Source organism: Numida meleagris, chromosome 5, assembly GCF_002078875.1.
Source record: "Numida meleagris isolate 19003 breed g44 Domestic line chromosome 5, NumMel1.0, whole genome shotgun sequence".
Lineage (NCBI taxonomy): Eukaryota > Metazoa > Chordata > Aves > Galliformes > Numididae > Numida > Numida meleagris.
In genome coordinates this window covers 32,188,648-32,214,366 of record NC_034413.1, presented here as the reverse complement: position 1 = coordinate 32,214,366, position 25,719 = coordinate 32,188,648, and the positions used below count along the sequence as shown (strand labels likewise).

At 49.8% G+C, this 25,719-nt stretch overlaps 1 protein-coding gene across 9 annotated transcripts in view; it reads left to right on the top strand.

Moving 5' to 3' along the window:
* CDH23 (cadherin related 23) overlaps positions 1–25,719 on the top strand; it is a 128,162-nt gene that overhangs the window by 4,072 nt on the left and 98,371 nt on the right. For all 9 annotated transcript variants that reach the window (XM_021400640.1, XM_021400638.1, XM_021400644.1 and 6 more), the window contains exons 2-3: positions 3,676–3,747; positions 5,576–5,653. In XM_021400640.1, coding sequence (XP_021256315.1) covers positions 3,676–3,747; positions 5,576–5,653 — 150 coding nt within the window. The remainder of the gene's footprint in view (positions 1–3,675; positions 3,748–5,575; positions 5,654–25,719) is intronic.

The window sequence follows — 25,719 nt, the reverse complement described above, 5'->3', positions numbered from 1 at the left end:
ACGGAACATTTAGATGGGTGTGTTATTTTCAATTGCATTTCACAGTTGTCCTCCCTTCTGAGCAGAAAGCATCTAGCCCCCATTGCCCAGCAGACTTTGGGTCAGGCCCTCGGGACCTTTCCTCTTGCTGCTTTGTCCTCTCCTCTTTGGGATTGAGTCTGGAGAGAGGCTCCCATCATGCGTGACCATGCTGCGTGTTCTCCATGAGCAGGGCTGAGGTCATAGAATCATAAAGGTTGGAAATTACCTCTTAGCTCACCTAGTCCAACCACCAGCCTGTCACCACTGAACCACATCCCTGCTGGTGTAGCCCTCATGCCTTGTCCCAGTGTGTCACTGCTGCTCCAGCCTGCCCAGAGGTTTTGTGATGGAAAACACTTGCTGGTCACCATAGGCAGTGTAGCAACCACTGCTGGGGACTCAGTGGCTGCCCCGGTCAGCATCTTCCACCTGCCTGCCCATGAGAGATGCTGCCTTTAAGTGTGGCAGGGCAGGTGGCCGTGCATGCCTCAATGAGGGGGATGTGCCTTTTTCCAAAGACCTGGAGGTGTTATTAACATTGCATGAAGGAGGCAGTGAATGTGATACTTGGACTCGTAACGCTGTACTACCGGATGATGTTCTGCAGTTGTGCAGCTGGAGTGTTCTGTTTGTGCAGACCCATGTGCCCATTGGGACTATTTTATGGTGCTTGTGATTTCACTTCCAGCTGGGGTGAAACATGAACTGAAGTCCAGCACTTCCAACTAGGGCAAAGTTTTCTTGCATGGAGCAAGGTCCAGAAGCTTCTGCTCAATCACAGTGTTTTCTTTCAATCTGGAGCTTTTGGTTAAACAATATGTTCTGCAGCTAATGCTTGTTTCCTATTGGAAAAGCAAACAAAAAGCTTCCACTTGCTTTCCTTGCTTGGAGAGAGGAAAGAGCTGCTGCAGACACCAGGAGCTTCTCTGCAGACTATGGAACGGGAAAGCAGTGGCAGTTATGCATCCCTTACCAATGGCCAGCCCTGCATTTATTTAACGAGGAAATTTTTCTCCTCGCTACAGGGAAGAGAATAATAATAAAAAAAAAGGGGTAATTTTTTTTTTACTGGGAACAAATCTCATTTTCAAGAGTCCTGACAAAATGAGCCATAAAATTACAATATTTCCAAGCATTCTGTAATTCTGGCACAGACTGCTCTTCATCATGGGATATGAAAGCTCAGAAAATATAAAACTCATTAGATTAAAATAAACCACCTACTGCGTGGGAGAAAAGCTTATTTATCAATATCAATTTACTTCTGATTACCTGATTCTGCAATTTGTTATTTTTAGGAATTATGATTTGTGTACTGCTCAAGTCAATGCGTGGAATTACACTTATTGTGAAGACCTGGCTAAGAAGTCATTAAAAAAAAGAATTTAGAAATCAACTATTTTTTTTTTTAAACAATGCTTTTGGTGAGGGAGCGGTGTGATGGAGATGGTGGGACGTGCGTTGCAGGTGGTGCTGAGGTTGAAGCTTGATGTTGGTGCTTGCAAGGGTTGGATCTGGTCGCAGTGGCAATGGGTGAAGAAAGGGCTCTGGGTGCTCACCCTGGGACCCACTTTCCTCCTGCAGTGATTTTAAGGAGGGTTTCACCCATACATGTTCCCTCTTGCCATGTCTCCTGGCTAGGAGGGAGGAGAAAGGGGCTCTGGGTTTGGAGCCCACTTACCAACACCAGCAGCTTGAATGCAAGAGCAACTCTGCCAGCAGGACACAGCGGAGGCAATTAAGGGCGCTCACTGTGTTTTGTGTGCATGCACAGCATTCTCCTGTGCAAGCACCCCAGCAGTACACTTAAAAACAACCAGTGCAGGTGCACAGCCTGGAAGCCAGCACTCGAGCACCCTGAGAGTGATGTGCAGCCCAGACTGTGTTGCACAGAGGTTGCTAATACTGCTTGGGTTAAATCCTGCTGGATATGCACTGCTGGGCTCCGCTGCAGCTCCTCCTCGCTGAGCAGGTGGGACAATTCCAAAGACTGTCCTATGTATACTCTGTGTGGAGGACTCTGTGTGGGTCTCTCTGGGTTTCAAAAGCTGTGCCAGGCTCAAGCTGAACTCTCAAGTGCTCAGCTCCTCTGCACAGTGCTTTAGAAGGAGAAGCTCCTCCAGCTTGCATCCACTGTTATTAAATACAGTTCTGTCTGCTGCTTCCCATGCCTTGGGGATTGCTTGCCAGTGGGCTGGGAGCTCTTTGCTTTAACATCAGTGCTTTTGCAGCCGGGAGACCACAGTAAGTTCCTAGAGATGCCTTGCCCAGAGACATTATTATGCCGGATGTTGCTCTGAACACTTCCTACCCAGAGCCTCTTCCAGGCAGAAGGTGCAATTTAATATGCTTCTAGTCACAAGTTTTGAAGTTCTCCCCCGAGATCCCTCAAGCCCGTCCTGAAATCTGCAGTATCGGAGTGAACCGCCTCTGAGAGCCGGTGAAGAGCTGCAGCATTAATGAAGACAGACAAAAATCAAAATGACATTTCAGGCAATTACTTACATAATGAAGTGACTGACTTGGAATGTACAATATTTAGATTTATCGTGGCACTCGAAAGGGGTGCTGTCAGCCGCCTTTAGTTCTCCATCACACAAATTGTTTTTCCACCACCCTGTTGCTTTTTAAACGTGGTCTGTGAAGCCAGGGAATAGTGTTTCCGCTCACCTGAGCTTATAGCAGTGCTATTTTAGCAGAAAGTTAGTGATTTTCTCGATAGCGTTCTTGTACTGCTGAATGCAGAGGCTCTTGAGCACTCAATTTGGGCAGTGGTTGGGGGTGGCAGCTCTGTCTGTGTGGATGTGGGGACCCCAGCTCTCTCCTTGAGCTCGTGCTGAGGTTCCCAAAAGTGCACAGAGCACTGTGCTATCATTCCTGCATGCCCATCCCTTCTCTTCCTGGAGCCTCTCTCATGGGGAAATAGCTGAAGAAATCAGAATTTAAGGCCCTTTCTGCTGTGCTGGTGACAGAGTTATGAACCGAACTGTCTTCTCTGACATTTCTATCAGTAAAAATGAAATACACATAGTGATTACCCTGAAGCTCCTGAGGAGCACCCACCCCTTGGCGCTGTGCTGGGGCTGGGTGGGGGGCTGCCTTGGAGGGACAAGGACTGAGCATCCTGCTGCTCTGAGGGTGGTGACGGGGTGCAAAGAGGGAGAAATCCTAGTGCAAAGCAATATGCGGGCAGGTCTCCCTCCACAGTGCCTACTTCTCAGCTGCCCTGGTTTGAGAGGTGCGGGTGTGTGCGGCACTGGGCACCTCCAGGGATGGGGCACCCACAGCTCTGGGCAGCAGTCCCTCACTGCCCTCTGAGTGAAAATTTCTTCCTAACATCTAACCTAAACCTCCCTTCTTCTGATTTAAAGCCAGCATGGCCCTTTGCTGGAATCAATGAGCCCATCCTGGAGTTGTCTGATGTGAGCAGAGAGCTGAGCTTGGAAGAACCCAAGGAGTTACAGAAGTGTTGCTGGTTCCCTAGCTCCCCTGGTGTACTAGGAGGGTTCTGGGTGATGTGTCCTGCATGGAAGCTGAGCATTAACAAAATAGCGATCTGTGTGTGTTGTGCCAGCTGTGTCCCTGAGCCTGCTTTGGGGGCATGAGACAATATCTGTGATATGCTGAGCTTGACGTGAGCTGCTTCTTTGGCAGGAACCATGAAGCGTCACATTGCTGCCAGCAACCTTCTGCTGTCCCTCCTGGTCTTGGAGCTGGTCCCTCTGGGTAAGTGAAGCTTGTGGCTGCTGAGTACCGTGCTTGGAATCCAACCCATGTGCTGGCTGCTTGCCAAGTAGCTGGATGTTCTGCCACCAGATGGGTCTGTAGGCATGGTGGAATCCCCCAGAAAGCTGAGGGTGCTGCTTCCCCTCCCCTGCCCCACCTGCAATGCGATAAAATATTCTCTAGAAGACCTCACCTTGCCTGGTCTTGCTCCATTGTCCCCTCCTGAAGAGGGCAGGTGGGATGAGAGAGGGGGAGGAGGGTGATGTGCAAGTGACCGCAACAGTGCTACCTGCTCCTGGTCCATTGGAGCAGGAAGACCTTGACAACCTTCAGATGTGTGTCCAAGAGGTCACAGCTGGTGGCAGATCACTTTATGCAAGGATGCATAGGGGAGCAGACAAAAGGCAAGGACATGAACCAGAAGCCTGCAAGCTGTTTAACAGCAGAGGTATTGCTGTAACACGTGGCAGGACTCTCCCTGTGCTTTCAGCAGCAAAATTATTACCTGAGCAGTGCTGTAATGTATGCTGTGTGGGAAATAACTCCTCCCTGAACTGCACCACGTCTCCTGTATTTCCATCTGGAGCCAATGCCAGCTTGCAGGAGGGAAAGAGCTCAAGGCATGCAGACGTGGGGCGTGATGGATGCTCCCGGTCTCCTCAGGAGCTCTGGCAGGGCTATGGCAGGGTGTGCAAGTACAAAACACAGAGCAAAGCTCTGTGGAAATTGGGACTGTTGCAGGACTGGGCTAACCCCCAGCTGCCACTGAGGGAGCCGCAGGGGTGTTTGCTCATGTGGTGCTCGCTGATAAACAATAGCGAGCGTGTGTCCACTTGATAGCACCATGCCCTTTGCAGTGAGTGCTTTTCTCCCCTCCTGGAGCCTCAAGATGGCTTGGCCAGATTGGCAGCCTGATTGCACTCCTGGTGTAGGATGTTCACAGCGACTGACAGGCGCAGTCAATCTCTGCGGCACTGTATGGGATGCATGTAGCCTCGGCAGCTAACTGCCCTGTCACTGCTCGGCAAGGGGGAAAGAAAGGCAATTTGGAGGCTTGCAAAACTGCAGTGTTGGCTGCTCTCTTCTAAACTCGCCTTCATTGTCGTCCCTTAGAGCTGGCTGGTGCCACGTGGAGAAGCTCTTGGGTTATGGGAGCATGGAGGAAGGTGACAGCCTTCCTGGGATTTGCAGTCCAAAGCCAGGTCCTGCCTCCAGCTTCTCCCAGCTCTCAGCTGTGGTCAACATTCTGTTATGAGGGGAGCCCCAGAGGAGCCCAAGCTGCATCCCTCTCCCATGCCCACAGTGTGTTTTTTCCCTTGAGAGGGATTTGGGTCACTTGGGAGCGGGTCACGCTTGCTTTGAGGTTGTCTCTGTGTTAATCTGGGCTTTGAAGAGGCTCTTTCTTGTTGTTTCTTTAACCTGCAAAAGCATCATCCATCTCCTTGCCTCCCTCCATCTGCAAGTTCATCGCCTCAAGGGTGTTGAGTTTCTTGCTCTCCACTTGTTCTCAGCAATACGTCACCTTCTTCACGCTCACCATCCCAACACCTTCTCATTAAGCCTGCTCTGCTGCCTTTTCCCTCTGTCACCATTTCCTCTCACCTCTGCCCAAGAAAATAACTTAAAAAAAAAAAAAAAAAAAAAGGTCATGGCTACTGTAGGAGCCATCTCTGTTCCTCTTCTATCTACCAGCTGCTGTTCGGGGGTGCCCCTCACCATCCCATGCCCAGCCACATTCCATTCCCCTACCAGCCTGTCCCCACGCCCTGAGAATCTCCTGTCCTCAAAACACTGCTGAAATAACTCTTTGCTCTTGTTCCTTTCCTAGGTCAGGGCAACCGGCTGCCCTACTTCATAAACTACTTCTTTGACACCTACCTGCTGATCAATGAGGACATGCCTGTGGGTAAGTGCTGTGCGCCAGTGGCTGCTCTTGCTAACCCGACATTGGACTAGGTTTTAAATAGTAGTAATAATTGACAAGTGATTAGCTTTGATAATTACTGGCTGGTGGTTTTTTTTTTTTTTTTTGGCCCATGGGTTCATACTGCCAGCTGAGACTGAAGTTCTGCCTTGTTCTTTCTGGCTGCCTTTGGAGGGGTGGAACTAGAATGCTGTTGGCTTGATCTTCTCCATGCTTGGGAGTGTGTCTCAGAAATGCTCAGCGCATGGGAAGCTTAAGCCCGTTTCTTGCTTCTGTGATTGTTGTTTGGTTGGTTACTCAGTGTGTTGTAGGATGGGGTCTTTTCCCATGGGGAAGGGTTGTGTTGTGCTGTGGGACGTACTGCAATAAGCAGATGGGTGGGTCAGGCAGCAGCGAGCTCTGGATGCATTCACTGCATATGGATGGAAATAGGATCTCCAGATGTAGGTCATGATTAAAAGTGCTGAGAGCTCCTGGAGGAGCCTCAGTGTCTTTGCCGCTTTGAGACAGTTCACAGTGGCACCACCGCACTTGGTAACCACCAGGGCTGGCTCAGTGTCCTTGGCTCTGGCTGTGGTCCATGTGGTCAGGTGTCATGGTGATGTACTGCACCCATTACTATGGCTGGGACAGCTCATGCTGCTGGGCCATGCCACAGAGGGTCAAAGACCTCAGGAACGGAGGTCTGTGGGGAAGAACTTCCTGGAAGAGGGTATAAGGAAGGAGTCGTAAAAGCTTTGAAGGCATGGATGCTCCAAAGTGAGCCAAGGCAGTGAGGGATGGAGTCTCCCCAAGCTGAGATGGGTGGGTTTAAATGGGAAAGAGTATCTCTCACTGTGCCAGTGCTTCATCCTCTATTCCTCGTTTCCTTCTGCAAATACCTGAGCATGGAGCGTCTCAAATGCACTGCTGGATGCCTGGGAATTTGGACAGGGTTGTGGTGCGCATCCACGCGTGTATGTATTGGTGCCCTTGGAAAAAAAAAAACATCTTGGTCGTCATTTGATTGGCAGGTGTAGCTTATTTTTTATTTCTTTATTTAGGTAGTGATTGGTCTGAAGTAAATGCAGAAATCGACCTGGTCGTTCTCAGCCTTTTTCTAGACTCTCAGTCCATTAAACTTGTGCTCTTCAATCAGGGCTCCTGACGGGCCTTTAATACTGGAGGAATTGATTGGAAGCCCTCATGAGCAATGGCGGAGGGTGGCCAGAAGGAAAAGGAGACCCTTCTCATGTGCTCCCACTTCCATCCACCACCTTGAGCAGCATCCTCAACACCTGTTCCTGCTGTGCTCAGATCCTCACCAGAGCTCTCAGAGGTTGGAGGGCTCTGCAGAATCATAGCATGGCTTGGGGAGCTGCTGGGAAGAAAGCAGCTGTGTGGATGTAGGAATGGAAGCTCGTTGGGAACAGGTTAATGGGAACGCTTCCTGACCAAGTGTATGGCTCTTGGAGTACTTGAGCTTGAAATACCGTATGGGAATTTGACTGAACTTCCATTCTGGTGAAAAATGGCTGGAGATTTCTCAAAGTCTATTTTCCAGCAAGATATTGTGTGTATAAAGTTGTTCCTGGCATTACTTTTGGGGCTTGATTTTTATTTTTTATTTTTCCTAAACTCTGTATTACACTGCACAGAAATGAAATTCACTCTTAAGGATATTGGTGCTCTGGGATTTTGGTTCCAGATGCACTGGAGGGAAACATCAGCCTTGAAACTGTTGACAAAGTGCTTGTTTTGTTTTATTTTGCTGTTGATAGATGTTTTCAGAGTTAGGATTGTTAATAGAGAGGAAAAAAAAAAAGCATCACCTGGCAGCGTCTTCCTTGTACCCCAGCTGGGGGCATGCAGCAGAGCTGGAAAGAATCCGTGGCTTCTTGAGGTCGATGAGAAGCACCCGTCGCTGTGGTGTTGAGTGAATGCTCACTGCAGAGGATGCTGGAATAAAAGAGAGGACTGCAATGTGCTGAGCCAGGTCTGAAGCTCCCACTTGGCCTTGGTACCCTCCTGCAGCATCCTCAGCATCCCAGCCCTTGTTCGCAGTGCTATGGGCAGGGATGCAGCACTCAGCTATCCCTGCACAGCGCAAGTCCTTCCCTTGCCTGGGCAGCCCTGGGTGCCTCCTTGCAGCCCTCCTCATGTCCCTTGATGTGCCCGGGCGCAGGAGCGCCTCACACAAAGTGAGCATCCCCGCTCGCCGCATGTGACGCCTAGAGGAATCTTAAGCAACAATTAAGAGATCGTTCCCCCCTCTAATCACTTACAGGAGTAAATTAGTCTTGTCAGGAGCTATTAAGACAGAGAACTCGGAATTCATTAGGCGAGATTGGGACTATGGAGCTGCCGGCACTGCCGCCAGTCCGGGCTGATTAATTCCTCTGAAAACATCATCAATGCCCATCTGTTTCATTTAGGTCCGGGGAGAGCAATTTTCAGGTGGAGTGACCCTCTAGTCAGCTATTTCACCCAGAAGTAATGAAACACACATACAGGCGGAGGGGGAGCGCCGGACGGGAGTGTGGGGAATAGGAAACGTGAGCTGGAGGAGGGCGAGTGCCATTGAGTCAGGAGCGGAGAGTCAGGGGATGCCTGGAGACAGAGAGGGATAATGATGGGCTGGGCGGCTGGGGCACGGATGGGGAGATGCGGTGCTGGGGACATCGTGGATGCATGGGCAACTGCGTGCAGGGGGAGAGCTTTGCTGTTTTTCAAACCTTCCCCCCTGCTGATTTGATTTGGGCTGTTGGTAGAAACGGAGCAACAGGCATTGGAGAGCTTGCTCCAGTAGCCAAAGAGTAGTGTTTTGCTCCAAAAGTAGAAGTAATAGCTGGTTACGGCCCTTGGAAGGAGAGCTCGCAGGAGAGGAGCTGTCTGTCTTTATTGCACTACCCACTGCCTTAAGCAAAATCATTCCAAGGGCCATTTCATTTAATGCCACACATCTGAGAGGGCCATAGGTAATGGAGAGCAGCATGGATATTGATGCTGGGCGAAGTATTGGGAGGACTCTGGCTCACTGGCACACCGAAGGGGTGGCACTGCTGCAGCCCTGGGTTCATCAGAAGGTGGGTCTGTGAGCAGGAGAAGGGCAAATCTCTGCTATGGTTTTTATAGCCCTGGATATGTGTACTTGCTGCTATCCCTGTGAGAAACGGAGGTCCGTGGTGGTGTCTCCTCTTTGCGGACTGGAGGTGGGGATTGGAATGGAGAACATCAGGCTTGCTTCACACGGTGCTTCTGTTCCTGAAGAGGCACAAAGCCACAAATGCCAATGTTCTGTGGGATGAGTTCTGATGCCCCCTTGGACAGGGGTTTGTGTGGGGCGGATGAGGCAACCCTGTCACCCCCCGGGCTGCTCTAGGTGCAGCCTCTGGGGCAGGTGGTGTGGGAGGTTTCTGAATACTGCAGGCCTTAGCTGCTTGGGTCCCCCCACAGCAGAATGTCATCTTAGTGTCATACAGTGACTGGGGTCTAATTGGCCAGCAAATGGATTTGCTCTATGGAGGACAGGCTACAGAAATGAAGATATCTGTCACGTTGGGTTTCTAAGTAGCCTTGTGACCACCTCTCTCGATTCAGCTGCGATTCTGTGAAAGCTTTCATGCCTCACTGCCTCCCAAACCACATGACAAAAGGGACCTCTCAAGCCAGAGCAATCCCACTTCCACTTCATCAAACTGTTGACATTTCAGCATCATTGGAATAACGTCGTCTTAAAGTGGGAGAGGAGAGTGAATTTGAAGGACTGACTTCTGCAAAGCATGCTGGGGTTGGGTGATGCAGGATGGAAGGGAGGAACCCATGGGGATTTTATTACAAGGCTTGGCCACCACCTTTGCTGTGTTTTCAAGAAGGTTTTCAAGAACCATGGAGATGTTGCACTGAGGAACGTGGCTTAGTGGGCAGGTGCGATTGGGTTGGGGTTGGACTTGGTGATCTGAGGTCTTTTCCAGTGTTAATGGTTCTGTGATTCTATGTGAAATTTTGCTGAGCTGGCAAAAGCACCGCAAATAGCTCGTGCTTTGGGAACAGGGTGGGAGTGCTTGTAAAAAATAAATACAAATCTGGCTAGTTTGGGAACTTGCAGTCCTTTTGGGAGTGAATTGTTCTACAAGAAGTGGAATTTGCTGCTCAGCAGGCAGGGTGCTTGCTGATTGTTCCAGGTCTGGGACACTGTGTCCTGCCGATGGCTGTGGATGACCTGACCCCATTGTCCACCCTAGCTGGTTCCTTGGGCAGGGAGGCAGCACATCCCCATGCAGTTTCCAAGGCAATCACCTCCTCCATGCCAGCCTTTCGGAGCCGGTCCCAAGCAGCCAGATGCTTTGGCACCGGGGTGAGTCCCTGGGGATGCTGGGCCGCTCAAGCTGCTGCTGTAGATACGGTTATCTGAGCAGAGGCTGCTTGTGCTAAGCCCTGCCTGATCCCACAGCTGCGGGCATCTGCTGGGGACTGTGGCTGGGCTCCTGTGTGACCAGCGGTGGCACCTGCATGGTGCAGAGCTGGAGGGAAACGTATTGAGAGTGGAGTGCCAGTGTTTGCTTCCTGACTGATTAAACCATAACGCAGCTCTCTGGGCAGAGCTGTGCAGAGGATGGCTTCAAAGCTCTGGGTTGACTCTCCAAAAGGAGCAGGGTGAACAAACCACAGTAGGTCTGCTCTCCAAAAACTCTGCTCTCAGGACATTTTGGCAGCGTGGAAGATGCCTTTGCAAAATGTGGTGGCATTATAGCAGTGCTGCTGGGAACCTCCTTCCTGGGACTGTGCGCTTGGCTGGATTTGTGGGCGAGGGCCTCAGTGTGGTCTCTCTAAGGACACCATCTGCCTTCCCTGTAGATGTGCTCCAGCCATGTTGTGTGGAGGGCTGAGCCTCTAGCCTGCTCACTGGCTTTGCCCATGCCTTATCGACCTCCTGTGCAGCCCTGGCTGTGCTGAACTGCTTGTCCATGCTGGGAAGCAGGAAAAGTATCCCTCTACACTTTTTTTTTTTTTTTTTTTGCAGTAGTTTGTTGTTGACTTAAGAGATGAAAGGGCTCCACGAATGCCCCTGAGTTAGAAACCTTTCAGGTGGGAGCATGCAAGTGAGATCCCAACTGCCTTGGGACCATTCCCCATCACAGCTGCACCAACACGCAGCATTTGGGAGGGCAGCTGCAATCCACTAGTTCAAGGATTTGTCCCTTTCCTTTTGCTTTTAAAAAAGTTTTTAGCTAGACCGGCGTTCAGGAATAGCTGCAAGATTGTATAAGTTTATAACACATCCTTTTGCCTCAAACTGGGCTCCCCACCCTCTGGTAGGTGGCCGCTATGGGATGGTGATGCCACCTGGGGCCAGCAGTGGGAGTGCCTGCATGCCCATCAGCCCAGCGGGGTGCATATGCCTGCCCGCGTGCAGCCAGCAGAATTGATTTGGCCTTTACAAAGGATAATTCAAGATGAATGTGCTGGGCTCTGGCTGTGAGAGAGATTGAGATATTTTTGAATATGAAGTCTGTTCTGCAAGCTTCATTACAGGCATGGCTGCGAGCGAATGGTCTCCTCTAGAAGCCCAAGCCATAAGAACATCGCCTTCATTTCTGGGATTAATTGAAAGCAATATTACCTTCTGATGACTATTTACCATCTAAAATTGGATTTGCAGGCTCCTTGGGTCAGGGCTGATAAGTGCTCTGCAAAGGACTGGGTTTGTTTCTAAGTGCTGTAACAACTCTAATGAACAACAAATATTTGAAGAATGCTTCCTACAGCCTGATGAAAAGGAATCTCAGGCCTCCTAGCGAACTCTTTTCCTGCTGCTGGTCGTTAGAAGGTCCATCGACAAAGCTGTTTGCTGAGCTTTAGGTAGTACAGCATAATTAGTGTAAACTGGAGGCTGCGTAATTAGCTATTCCCAACATCAGGAAACTTAAGGAAAAAAGTACCCCCCAAACCCTCAGTCCTGCGTCATTAAATTAATCACTTCATCAATCACTTAAATCTTCTTATTTGCTTTGCTAATAAGCAGTAACATCGATACTTATGTCTAAGAACGGAGGGGGAAGGCAGAAAGTGTATTTGCAATGTGGATGAGTTAACCTTGGTTCAGGCAACTTCATCAAACTGTTTGCAGGCTTAGGCTCGCCATGCTGGGTCACACAAGCTCCTGTGTTCTGGCCAAACCCTTTTCACAGCAGCAGAGGAAGATGTCTGTTTATGGCAGTGAGATCTGGTTTGGTTTGTATGTCTGAGAAGGCTTTGGCAGTGTTAATCCATGTTATTTCAGAGGGTGGTGAGGCGCTGGCACTGCTGCCCAGAGCTGTGGGTGCCCCATCCCTGGAGGTGCCCCAGGTCATGGAAGGGGCCCTGGGCAGCCTGAGCTGCTTTGGGACAGCCAGCCCATGACTTTGGGGTCCCTTTCACCCCAGTAGCCATTCTGTGATCTGAGATCTTCCACCCTGATCCTAATCCACTGAGACTTCAGGGTGCAATGTGGCACGTCTACGACTGATCATATGGATCACTGTGTGCATATATATTTTCACATTAGGAGGTTATTTTCATCTCTTGGAGGCATTAATGTTTGGAGGGCCACCAGGATCCCATACGGTAAGGAGATGCATACCTGCACATATGATTGTTGTTTTGGTGGGGAGGGTCGGTGAAGGAGAGTTGCTTCCTCCCTGATTCTATCAATGGAGATTTTTAGACAAGTAACAAAAAAATTTGGGAAGCCCTGACCGTAAAGATCAATAACCATGCCTGCGCCTTCTGCCAGAGCAGGAGCTTGGTACCTTTGGGTTGTGTGAGCTGAAAAAAGAAAAGGCCGCAGTAAAGAGGCAGCTGCTTGGAGTGGATGGCCTCGAGATGGGCTGGCATCCAGCAGTGGTGGCTTGGCAGTGACATAGTGTGGGGGCACGCGTCCAGCTCCTGGGTGAGGTGTGGAACTGCTCCAGGCGCTGTCCAGCAGTGCCATGCTGCTGGGAAAGGCATCCCCTAAGAGCTGCTATTGGAACCATTATACCCGTTTGACTTCCAGCCTTGTGAAAAATTAACCTTTTAATTAAACATCCTGTGATTGGTTGCTGTAGAAATGTTACTTTATATATATATTTTTAATAAAAGTATTTTAGCTATTTCCTGTTGCCATATTTCCTTATTGTTGCTTGCTGGTAATGGGGAAAAGAAAGCCCCAAACAACAACAAAAAAAATAATCATAAAGGAAGTCTTGCTTCTCTTCACCTGCTCCAAAATCATTTTAAGCAAGGAAAATGTGGAAATTCAGCTAGCCCATTACAGAAACCCCCCACGTTCCTGTACAAAAATAGGGAGGTAGAAGAGAGCCATTCTGGAAACACGCATACGTGCCATGTACTGAGACTGCTGAATAAAAGCCTTGCTGCTGGGAAGTGTCAGTGCACAAAGCTGCCCCCATCCCAGTGAGCAGTGCTGAGAATATTTAACCCTTTTCTTTGCAAAAATATCCTTATTTCAATAAAGAGGTTCATGGCAACGTCTGCATTGCTACAGCTACCTGACTGTACCAATTGGGCTGCGTTTATTGTGTCAGTGGCTTAGTCCTGACTTTTGTTGTCTTTTCCCTTACTTTTGGGACCAGGGGACATGTAGGGTGGTCACCTTGGCATTGTGGTTTTTACCCGTGTTATCACAGCTGCATGCCAGTGCCCCTTCCTGCGATGGCTGCATTAATGCGCTTGATTGGCAGCGGGAGTTAATAAATTGGTTCCTCCTGTCAAAGCGCTCCCGTGCGTTGATGGCTTTGGAATTAACTGTAACCACTCGGGGGAAGAAAGATCGAGGCAGCATTGTTGGACAACTCAATGAAAACATCTGCTCCATTTGCAGCGGTGGTCAAAAGAGTGAACACGCTCCACGTTCCCTCTCGTAAAGATTTATTAACATTGCTCTTTACGCAAGGGGGGAAGATTTCAAACACTTGACATTTAATGCTTAGTAACTCAATTTTATTCCATTCATCTGCATTGCTTTGTCAAGCGGCTGCTCTGGTGAGCCTCGTGTGCTGCATCGTGCGGGCGGTCTGCCATTGCGTTCTCAGGTAGGAGGGTGATTCGGTCCCGGGTTTCTTGCTGACTGCCTGAAAATGGAGGAATTTGGCTTTTTAAGTGACTGTTATACTTGAGGTGGGAGATTACCTCTCCTTTCACTAACAGAAATGTCACGTGCCCTAATTTCAGCCCAGTTGCCTGTTTACATTCCACATCTAGCATGTGCTTTGGCAAGGGTTATTCATGGCTGAAATGAGTTTCCCAAGCACAGACTGGGTGCTTGAGAGCTTTGGGGGGCCAGTAATGCTCCTATGGGGTCTTGCTGCTCTCTTCTGGCTTCTGTTGGGCCCTATGGGAAGGGCTGCAGCCAGAGCAAGAATTCCCAATGCAGAAAACACTGAAAACTTGATGCTGTCTGCAGTCTCATCAGGTATGGAGCTGGGAGGGAAAGGCTGCAGAGAGCACATCAGCCAGCAGCCATTACTCGTGTGCTTCGCTGGAGTTATGGAAATGGTCATAAACTAGGGGTCCATGTGGATGAGGGGGGAAAAAATAAAATTCCCAGGCAGGTAACATCTCACTGCAAAAGGATGCCCTTGCAGAAAGCGTAAAGATGTGCAGTATCCCCCAAGTCTGGTGGCAAGGGATGGAAGAGGGGTGTCCTGCGTGCGGCCTCTTTGGAGTGAGTAAGAAAATACATACATGGTGCCCTGACTGGAGCACAGGGCTGTTAGGGCTGCCCACAGTGGTGGCAATGGGCTGGCGTGGATATCTGTCCTGTTCTCATGCCTGTTATCTGCTAAACCCACTGCACTGGAAAAGCAGAAGTGGCCCCAGGTGGTTGGCTAATGGCACCTTTAATTGTGCTCTGAATGCGATTAACTTCTTATCTGACAGTCTGACATCTTTATTATTATTAATGTGCGAATAAGACAGTGGATTTTCATATGTAACTTTGGTAGCAACTGTTTCCCTTCTGTTCAGCAGTGTCTGCTGCTTTGGTTAGGCACCATCAAGAGTCCCCGTAAGCTGTGAGAAGGGCTGGTGGTGAGTCCTGCAGTAAGCCTGGGCAATGGGGCATGAGGGGTGCAGGCCGCCTGTCCTGAAGGCTAGCTGGGAGGAGGAGCAGCTGCAGGCAGGCAGGGATGGCTGGTGCTGCTCCAGAGAGATTATTATGGTCCTAAAAATGTGATGTGGAGCAACAGCCCCATTTACCATGGTCCAGCTGAAAGGCAGGAAGGTGTGCAAGCTCCTCTTGTCCTAGCGTGAAAAACTGAAGACCTTTCCCAGAATTGCTCCTCCCAGTGACACAGGCCTTTTCTTCCCATGCTTTCTTCAAAAACCCTCTTCATTGGGCAGTCAATAATTAGCCATTAGCTGTCCGAAGCGATGCCAAGATGCATGGCATCGTTGGCTGCCCTCATGAGAGCAGTACTAGCAGGATGCTGGCCTTGGGAAGGGTGGGGTGGGGATGGGGTCGGGTGCACTGGGAGGACTGGGAAGGGGGTGCCTGCGACCCGTGGGCTCCCCATAAAGAACGTTCTGCAATGAAACTCGCTCCAAAACAGGATAATGAGGTCGATAATACCTTTGCCTGGGAAAGCCAACACTTCTATCAAAACCAATATTAATTTTCCCTAATTAGGAGATGAAGCTAATGAGTGTCACAGCTAATTTACCTCATCCGTAATGAGGGAGAGAAAGGGGTCGGGCGCTGGGATCAGAGTCTGTGAATCTGGCTCCTCTCTGCTGCAAGAAGTCCCCTTTTGGTAGAGCGTTGTGGTGGGTCTTTGGATTTGTGACAAGATGGATGAGTGTTGCAGGGACAAGTCTGTTCGTAGGGGTCTGCTGGTATGTGGGGTCAAGTAAAGGCTGCAGATAGCAGTGTTCCACAAATAGTGCCAAACAGGGCTAGAAGACAGAAAATTCCTTATTTGGAGTAATTCCTGTTGGTCCTTTAAACAGACTCGGGCAAGGGAAGAAACGACACAATGTCAACTGTGTCCTTCCAAAATGGCTCAAGTTTTATAATCTGCTGCTTTCTAAACAAATTGGAGACTAAGAATTATCCACAGAGATTATTGTTTTAAATAAGAATACACCAGAGAAACTTTCAGACAGTGCATTGTTAGAGACAGCCAAAATTGACTGAATAAATGATTCACTGGATTTATTCATGTTGCCCTGACTAAGCCTCTAAAGTCTCCTTTGTTGAGATTGATCCATTCTGCCAGCAAAGAGATGGGGACTGCGTGCCATCAGCCCACTCTGACGTGTGTACTTTAGGAAGGATGGAAGGGCTGTATGGTGCCTTTCCAAGCAGGTTTCCTCCTGGTGGAGTATTTTGAGATCCTTGAAATGGCCACCCAGCCCAGGGTAGGTCCTAGTGGGTGTTTTGCCTCTACTTATCCCAAGGGTCTTGACTTGCTCTTCCCATGTTGGTCATGAGTCTTGGCAGGGAGAAGAGAGAAGAAGCAGAAAGGCTGATTTCATGTCCCCAAGCCAAATATCCTTGGCATGCTTGGAAGTCTCAGGGTTGGTTTCCAGGGGGTAAGCTTGTCCCAAATACCTTTATGGAAACATAGAATCATTATAGTTGGAAAAGATTACTAAGATCACCTTGTCCAACCGTCCACCTACAGCCAATGTTGCCCACTGAGACACATCCCTCAGTGCCACACCTCCACGGCTCTAGAACACTTCCAGGGATGATGACTCCTTCACTTCCCTGGGCAGCCTGTGCCAGTGCATCAGTGCTCTTTTGGAGGAGAAATGTATCCTAATATCCAACCTGAACCTTCCTGGGAACAACCTGAGGCCATCACCTCTCATCCTATTGCCATTACCTGGGAGCAGAGGCCATCCACCACCTCCTTTCAGGAGTTGTAGAGAGCAGTGAGGTCTCCCCTGCACCTCCTCTTCTCCAGACTGACCCATCCTAGCTCCCTCCGCCACTCCCCATAAGACGAGTGCTCCAGACCCTTAATTGCTTTGTTGCCCTTCTCTGGACATGCTCCAGGACCCTTTTTTCCCCTCTCTTGGCACCACCACTATTACCAGCCACCTGCAAACTTGGTAGCAACAGAGACAACAGAATTTGTGCTGATGTGCCCTGTTTTGAGCAGTCAGACATAGCTCACCAGTACATTGCCTGTACCAGTGGAATACCTGGGAAATCTTAGGAGGAAATCCTGCGGTGGAGAGATTATGCAATGTGACTTCACTGCCCTTGAATGACAAATAACATGGGGTTTTACCAATGTGCTGGATGAAGTTGTATTTCCAAGGTTTACCCCAATTTCCACGGCACCTGCTGGCTGCTGGATTTGCAGTAGCAGTCACTCTACAAAAATAATAGCATGGCGTTGACAGTGAAATATAAGCAAGCAGCAGCATCCATGAACTCCTTGATGGTATTTGTGCACAGGAAGATGTAGCCTCATGCATCAAACGTCCTGCAGCAATGGCTTCCTGATCCTTGTGAAGGGAAGGCTTGGAGGGAGTAGGAGTGGTTTTCAAACCTCTAGTTGCAGCTGAACATGGATGGATGAGGCTGGGTCAGTTGTGGGTGAATGTAGACGTACTCAGAAACACAGCCCTACCTGCTGAGGATGTGGGGTTTGGGCTGGGGGTCCCAAAGCCAGCATGAAGCCTGCAGCTGGGGCTCTGTGGGCATCTCTCCATCCCCTTCATGCCCTTTCCTGGGGGCTGAGGTGGCTGAGGGAGTTTCTTTGCACTTATTGCCCAGGGAAAGCGACCTTCAGGCAGAGTTCTTGGGGAAAAAGCTTCTCCATCCGTGACAGATTTGATTATAAATCTCTGGTATTAATGCCGAGGTTCCCAAGGTCTGTCATCCCGCGTGCCGGCGAGCCACGTGAGTTGCTCAAAAACAACGTGCGATTCATCAGTCATTTGGGAAGCATGTCACAGAGCACTGTTGCAAACGAGGGGGGCTGCAGGGAACATGCGGGCTCACTTTGTGGGGTGGGTGGGACAGATAGGAGAGATGGGAGAGTGCGTGGGCATCCTCCAGTCTGCAAAGTCTGGAATTATATCATCTGCAAGACTGAGCTGAAAGATGAGTGGCTTGGCACAAGGTCTTTACTCCTTTGGTTTGCTTTTGAGGTCTGGGGGTGAAGGTCTGGAGTGCTGGAGGTCCCATAACAAATGGGATTCCGCCCATGCCCTGAACTGCTTGCAGGGGTGGGGTTCATCCCACGTGTTGCCCTCAGCCTCCTCTTCTGGGTACCCCAAATTGCCCTCTGCCCTATTGGACCTTACAGTGCGGTTGCAACTGGCGATGTTATTTTATTTTTGTTCATGGGATCTTTTTGGGACTGTCTTCTGAATAATACTAGAAGAGGATAAGAATACATATATATATATATACACTATGTATCTACGTATTTCTTATGGAAAGAGCTTGATTTTAAAATAGACTGAGCATGAGTATCAGTTACCGGTACAGGTATTAGGGAAGTTATGAATTCCTTGCACACTGGGTTCAAGGAAAATCCTTCTCTTATTCCATTCTCCGTCGCTCTCTGTTAATAAGGCTTATTAGCACTCTTCAATAAGGACAGATACAATCTCAGCCCAAATTTGAGGAAGGTTTAGGTGCTGGCTGGGCCAGCGTGCCCTCTGCATCCTGCCAGGGACAAGGGCTGGAACAAAGCACAACCCAAAGAGGGAGAAGGAGAATAATAGGTGTACTTCCTACTGACTGTAGGAAAATACTCACTGCTCATCATGGTTTGTCTTAGAGGTTTTTATCTGTGTCTCCTTGCCCTGTGCTCTGTGCTGCAGGATCCCTGGTCCTCCTACGGCTGATGGGGCCGGAGGAATGCTTGACACCCATTCTGCAGCTGTCAGGCAGAGGTGGCTGGGGCTTGTCCTTGTTCTTCCTGATGTGTACAAGTAGCTGCTGGCGAATAGATGCTCAATTTGGTGGTCAATACCCATTTCTCCCTCATTTAGGGCTTGAGGGCAAAGAGAGGCTTTGAAAGCTCTGCCTTGGAGCAATTGAAAGAAAAAGCCTAAAACTGTGACTTATAGGATCACTCTTCTCTTCATAGCTTTCCACTTTTAGAACAGCCTCTGAAACCTCCGTGATTGCTTTCTTCTCGCCTTCAAACAACCCAGCAGCTGGGATTTAGAATAGGGCTTTGTTTTGAGTTTGGACGTTAAAATTTTGGATTCCACATCTGACTAAGGGTGAGTTTTTTTGAGCACGGGCTGTCAACTTCTGTGCAGGTTGTTTTGTGGTTTTGAAGGCACTTCAGGAGGCCGCGTGCTCCGTGCTTGCAAGAGGAAATGTTTTTGTGCAGGTGCTTCCACGGGCCCTTGGAAAGCTCTTTCTGGAGAGGCGCAGCATTCCATCACGATGCGGAGACGCTCCCGCGTGAGTGCGGTGACCGGCTGCGTGCTGCGAGCAGCCGGCTGCCAACCCTTGGAGCAGCAGTCGTAGGAGCACTTAGCAAGAGATCCTTTGTCTGAAATATGTTTTTAATAAGCCATGCGCTGAACGTATTCAAATAACAAATAAATTCCTGCAAACCTCGGTCTCTTTGCAGACGGCTCGCAAACGAGAAAGGCTAAATTAATTGAACACTTTAGTCACTGGGGATAATTGTCCAGCTGTAGCAGAGATCTCCAGATGTTTGTTTGCAGAAGGGAATGCTTTCATAGGAAAGGAAAAACACTCGTGGGTATATTAAGTCGGAAACAAATTTACAGCTGCGTGCTCGTGTGCTCTGCCTTGCACTCCCACCAGCAACCGCAGAGCTCGGTTCCAAGGTTTCCTGTGGTAATAACCTGCCTCTATTTCTCACTCATTGCTCTCCTGGCCACGCTTTCACATCTGTGATGTGCAAAGTGAGGCGATAGCCCCATGCAAGCCTCCCAGGCTTCAACAAATGTCACTCTCATTGTGCTTTGCAGTGTACCATGTGCTGCAAGAACAGCTGGACCAGTGCTGCTTCCAGTTGGGGCTTGCCTTTGGCTTTTTCTTGGGGTATTTTTGCTACGCAGGGTGGTAGATTAGGAAAGCAGCATGCTGCAGGTTGTATTATGGCCGCTAGGAACTTGCATTGCAAATGGAAGAGTTTTGGTGGTTGGAAAGGGGGGAACGCTCTCAGTTGGCATCACCTGAACTCTGGAGCTCTGCCTAACTTCCACCCAAGAAGTCTGGCTTTCTCAGTGCATGAGAGTTGTCAGTCCAGTGTGCTCCATCTGTTTCCTTCAGTTTTATTTTACTTGTTGTTCAGCAGCCCAAGCAGGTTCTGAAGCCCCGTGGCTGAAGTGCCCCATTACTCACGAGCAAGAGGACAATGGAACGTGGGGCCGCTCTGAAATGTCTCCACGTCGGCCTCATTAATAACCGCAACGCTGGCATCACTTGCTCCTAAATAGCCTCATTTATCAACAAACAATTTGCCGCAGTGTGGTGGTGGGGAGGCAGATAAGCTCTGTGCCTCACGTACCCAGACACCACCTGCCTGGCTTCTCCCCAGCTTCCCTTTGGCATTTGAGAGGGAGCAGGAGGCAGGGAGGTGTCCTAGATGGGGCACATCCCCAGGGAACTGTGCTGGGTCAGAAGGCAGCTGTGAGGCCAGGACTGATGGTGGAAGGGCTGACACATTGCCTGTCTTGGATGTTGCATTTTTCCCCTCTTCATGCTGCCCAGAGCTGTGGATGCCCCATCCCTGGAGGTGCCCAGTGCCACGGATGGGACCCTCGGCAACCTGAACAGCTTGGAGGCAAACAGCCCACAGCAGGGGTTGGAGCTGGGTGGGCTTTGAGGTCCTTTCCAACCCAGGCCATCCTATGATGTGTATAAACCAGGCTGTCACCATTGGGGAAAGTCTTCCATGCATCCATTGGCTTCTCCTGGTTCTCTTAAGGGGCTTGTTTACTTCCTAGGGAACGTAACCTGCCCAAACTGACCTTTCTGGGCATCACATTTCTGACCCAGCTAGTGAGACTTGCTTTTACTGCAAGATTGAGAGGTGCTAACTCAACTTGAGAGATAAATCAGCAGGGATTTTGCTGCATCTTCATTATAATGAGGCAGAATCCTTCACTCAGCACACATTTTGAAATCTCGGAGAGTTATGATGACAGCCCAAGGCCAATTTGCTTATGGATCTGCAGACAATAATCTGACCACTGGTACCATCTCCTGCCTTCAGCCACTCAGTGGGATTCCTGGTTTCCCCCAAGTTGTTCTTGCAGGAGGTGAGCAGTGCACAGTCCATGTCACTTTGTGCTGGAGCAAAATATACAGTGATGTTTGGCATCAGGACGGCTGCATGCATTTATTCCCTGAGCAGAGCAGCTGGGCCACCAATAAAGAGGGTTCTGTATTCCCTGTGAGGCTGAGCACCCCAGGGAAGCTTCATCTTTTGTAAGGCATAGATGAGATTTCAAATAAGATGTGAATGAATCCTGCTTCAAATTCCCCTGTGCAAATGAAATGTGCTGATGGGCTTTCTTGTCCCCATCCATAGGGATCAGCTTGGCAGGAGGGCTGGGCACGCATGGCTCTCAGCAGTACTGTCTCAGAGGTGGCATTCTGCACCTGGAGCACGGCAGTGCAGTACTCATGTGCCACTGATGAAGTGGTGTTGTGCAGCCCTGCTAAATGCCAAAAGAGTCCTGGGACCTCACCCGGGCACTGCAATCAAACAGACTTTGTCTCTGACCTCACATTAATTGGAGAGCAGCCTCTCTTTTCTAATGAACTCAAAGCTGTGTTACCTTGCCTGGGTAAGATGCAAACCACCCCATGTGTCATCTTACTCATAAATCATTTATTTACACCAAGTAGCAAAGCACCTCGTTAGAAGACTTCTGCTTTTCTTCCCCATGCCCAGACGTGCTTCCAGAAAGCTTAGTGTGGCCAAGGAGAAGCAACGTTCACCTCGTGCCATGCATTAGCTCACTGTTCTCCTGGGCAAGACTCAGCTCTCCCAGTGCCAGTGCTTCACAAGTGTACAGCTGGCTCAGCATCCTTGAGATCTAAGGCACCTGGCTGCAGTTAGCAAAGGAGGCTGCAACAGGTCGCCTGCTGCTCCTGACCTGTGAAGCTCTTTGCCTGGTGCCGTGATTTCATCTCTTGTAGGGTCAGGAGCCCCTTGTTATCTTTGTTCTTGCAAGCCAGCAGGCAGAGCGCAGCTTGCCTGGCTTTATTCAGAAAGCAGCTCTCTGCTCCCTAAGCGGGGCTGACACCAGCTCTGCAGTGCAGCGCTTTGGTCCCAGTGCTTGTTGGTCGCTTCATGCAGTTCCACAGATGTCTCTTGTTTCTGGAAGCAAAGCGATGCTGTGCTGACATCGGTCCCCGCAGACTGAGGGAGGGCAGCTCACACTGCTTGTCAGGGGGCTGGTGTCATGGGGAACTGAACCAGCAGGTGCGGCAGATCCTGCTGAGAGTGGGCTCTGGGGGTTAAATGGGCATCCCCCCCCACAGGCACATCCAATCCATTCATCTCAATGCTTGCCATTGAGGCAACCCATGAGTTTTACATTTTTTTCCAATTCTCTGCCCATCTCACCTTGGGGAGGGAACGGCTGTTGGGTACCAAGCTGCCTGCAGGGTCAGAGCACAGCACCTCAAAGCTGCATTTGGGGAAGGGGTGTGCGATCGATACAGGCTGGGAAATCAGGGTGAAGGTCTCACCATTACCCACAGACTTGTTTTTCTGCCTGATCCCCGTGTGCTGTGATATCTGTACTGGAGAACTGGGTGGCATTTCCTGCCTAGTGCTGGCACCTGTGACAGAGTATCCTGTGCCCCATGATGGTTTAATTAGCTGGAAACCAGACTCCTTGCTTTTGGAGGGAGGTGGGGAGGCTGGGAGAAGGCAGGAAAGAACAATGGAAATATTCCTTAGACTTTCTGGGCCGCTTCTTATTTCAAAAATTAATTAGAAAGGGATATCCTATGGATTTAGGGTTTAAACTTTGTGTCAGAAACATTAATCAAGCCTGCATTAGCTAGATTTTCCTGGAGGAGCGAGTGTGGATGCATACAGGGGTTTTGGAGAGGGGCGTGGGGCTGCGTGGAGCTGTGCCCAAGGCGACCTTGGGCAGCATGGCATGGGGATGGATTTGCCTTTATAGGCAGGGGTTGGCGTTCCCAGGTGGGTTTTCCCACAGCTTCCTGTCAGTCTGTACCTCAGAGGCACTGGGGCTCTTCCCATGGGTGCTGTTGCTACGCTGACGTTCCCTCCTCCTGGCTCTGCTGTGTGGCTGTGGATGCTGGGACTCTTTGCCATCGCTTAACACCTCAGTGGGTTTCATTGCAGGGAAGTTTCTGCTAACCTCAGATTAACGTTTTCCTTTGCTGTTTTGGCCCAGTACAGGCTGGGAGCGTCCACTCCCTGTTGCAGGGCTGCAGAGGAAGGACACATATCAATGGAGCTTTTGGACAGAGCAGCTTCCTGAGCAGAACTTTTATTTTTTCTTTTTTTTACAGTGCGAACAATGGATGGAGCAGAATTTGCATAAATCTCATTAGAAAAAGCACAAGTTTCATAAATCTTGTGATAAATTAATGTGATATCATTCTGAACGTGATGTATTAATTTTGGGATGAAATGAATGGCTCTCTGATCATTGTTAGTAATTACAAGGCTCTCAGGCACCGTGGAGAGGAAATTATTTTTAAGAGGGTTTTTTAGTGCAGGAACCACTTTTACAGTGGGAATACCTCAGCAGACCTGGACTCCTCCTTTTACAAGCGCTTCTTTTGTTTCTTCACTCTCCCATTTTATCGATGCATTTGTATTTATTTCCTTCTTTCACGCTCACACGCAGCAGGAAACACCCGCCCTTGCTGGGTTTGTGTGCTGCTGGTGCTCTCCCTGCTCTCCCAGGCTGGAGGTTTGCAGGGCCTCAAGGGGTCTGAGGGAGAAGGAGAGCCAGGAGAAAAGGGGAGAAGATGCTCTGGACACATGTGCAGCTGCCTCCAAGGAGCCAAGGTGCCAGCAAGCAAGCAAAGGCTGTGACCTCCGTTGGCAGGAAGACACGAGCTTTTGGCTAGCTTGCTTTCTATGCTGCTTTAAGAAGACCGGTATGAAGGCAGATGGGAGGATGTTGCTCTCTTAGCCCTGTGGCTGTAGGTGTTGTTTGTTGCTGGAGGGATGGATGTTGCCTTTCTGCCCACGTTCGCGCTCAGCATCTGCTGGGACAGCCTCGGGGATTCTCTTTACTTTCATGATAAATGTCAAGAATGTTCACCGTCTCCCTGGGGGTGTTGTTTTCTTTTTTTCCCTCCCATTTTCCTTGCAAAGCTAACCAAAGAGCTCCGTAAATAGCGAAGGAAACCAAGAAAGCCCTCGGTTATCGTTCACTCCTCTCACTGTTCCTTTTGAACAGCTTTAGCCATCCCTTCAGCCACCTCCAAGAGCCGGGGAGTAGCAAGGGCTCTTCCCAAGGCTCACTGCTGCCTGTCAGCTCTGCTTATGGATGCCATCTCAACACCAACCGCTCCGCTTAAAATAACTAAACGCAGCAGTGAAATTATAGGCTCCGTCTCCTGCTCTGGCTTTGAGCACCTAGGGAAGACTCTCCTATGGGCTTTTCAGCTCTCAGCGTGATAAAATCGCTCAGAGGAGATTGTGAGTGCACAGATTTGCTTTTCCTCTCTTCCCTGTCTCCTCCATGCCGAGATCCTTTCTCTCCCATAGGCAAGGGGTGATGTGCATGGTGCACACGGGCAGCGATGGGAGCGGAGGCAGCTGCTGGGTAACCCGATGCTGCCCATTGCTGCCCAGAAAGAGGAGCCTGTAATGGTGAGCTCAACTCGAACAGTAGGAGCGGAAATATTCCTTGCAGAGTCCCTCTGGAAATTTTGGGCTCAAATGCTGGAACCCTTCCTGAGAAGGTGTGTTGAGTTTTTGTTTAGGAAATGAGCTGGCAGCCAGGTGGAAGGAAGGTGTAGAAATGATGAGAGAGTTGTCCTTGTACATGTGGTATGAGGTGAGGCATCTTTGAGCATACCTGAATGATGGTCAGGGTGTAACCTGAGCATGCCTGCATGGCATGAGCTCTGCTGGTATGGCTCACCCAGCTGCAAGAAGCAAGGGCTTCCCTGCAGAGGGATCTGGAGCACATGGTGGGCAGGCACTGGGTGCCCACATCTACGTTAACCACAAAATCGCAAGGTGATTAGGTTGGAAGGGTCCTTAAAGGTCATCAAGCTCCAACCCCTGTCATGGGCTGAAGGTCAGGCTGCTCAGGGCCCCATCCGTGGGACTGGACACCTCCAGGGAAGGGGCACCCATAGCTCTGGGCAGCAGTGCCAGTGCCTCACTGCCCTCTGAGTGAAGAATTTCATCCTAACATCTAACCATTTAGGTTAGATGTTAGACATCTAATGGACAGGGAAACCACTCCGTGAGGCTGGGATATAGGAAGGCAGAAATGAGGACGTAGAGCCCCTGGGGCCCATAGGAGATGCTCTTCCTTCTGGTGGCTCCCCTCCCCCACGTGGCATGAAGGTGACGTGCCGTACAGTTGCTCAGCAGCACAGAAATATTGGCATTTCCTCTTTCTTTATAAGAAAAATATTTGGGAGAACATCATGGAAGGGCTTTTTTCCTCGTTTGTACATTTATTTATTTATTTTCTGAAAGGTGAGAGAGAAAATGAATTGCAGGCAAAGAATGGGGAGGAGGTGACAAATGAGAAGACCGGGGCTTGGATTTCAGAATTAGATCCATCAAATGCTTCCATGGAGTGTTTGAAGGGTTGGGCTAATTGGGGCACCTACACTGTGGTTCATTGTCCCCATCCCTTTTGAAGGAGGGGAGTGGAGGTGCTGGTGGCAGAAGAGCGAGAGCCGAGGTGCTGCTGGAAGGCAGTGGATAGGATCCACCCCAAGATCAAGAGGGGTGAGCATGTGGCAACAGCCAAGGAGGAACAGGCACTGGCTTTCAAACAGGGATTAAAATGCTTTTAATATTAAAGTGCCGCTGATGCCTGAAGCCTTGAGCCCCAAAGCCAGCTCAATCAGCGAAGAGATTCCCATTAACTCCACTTGG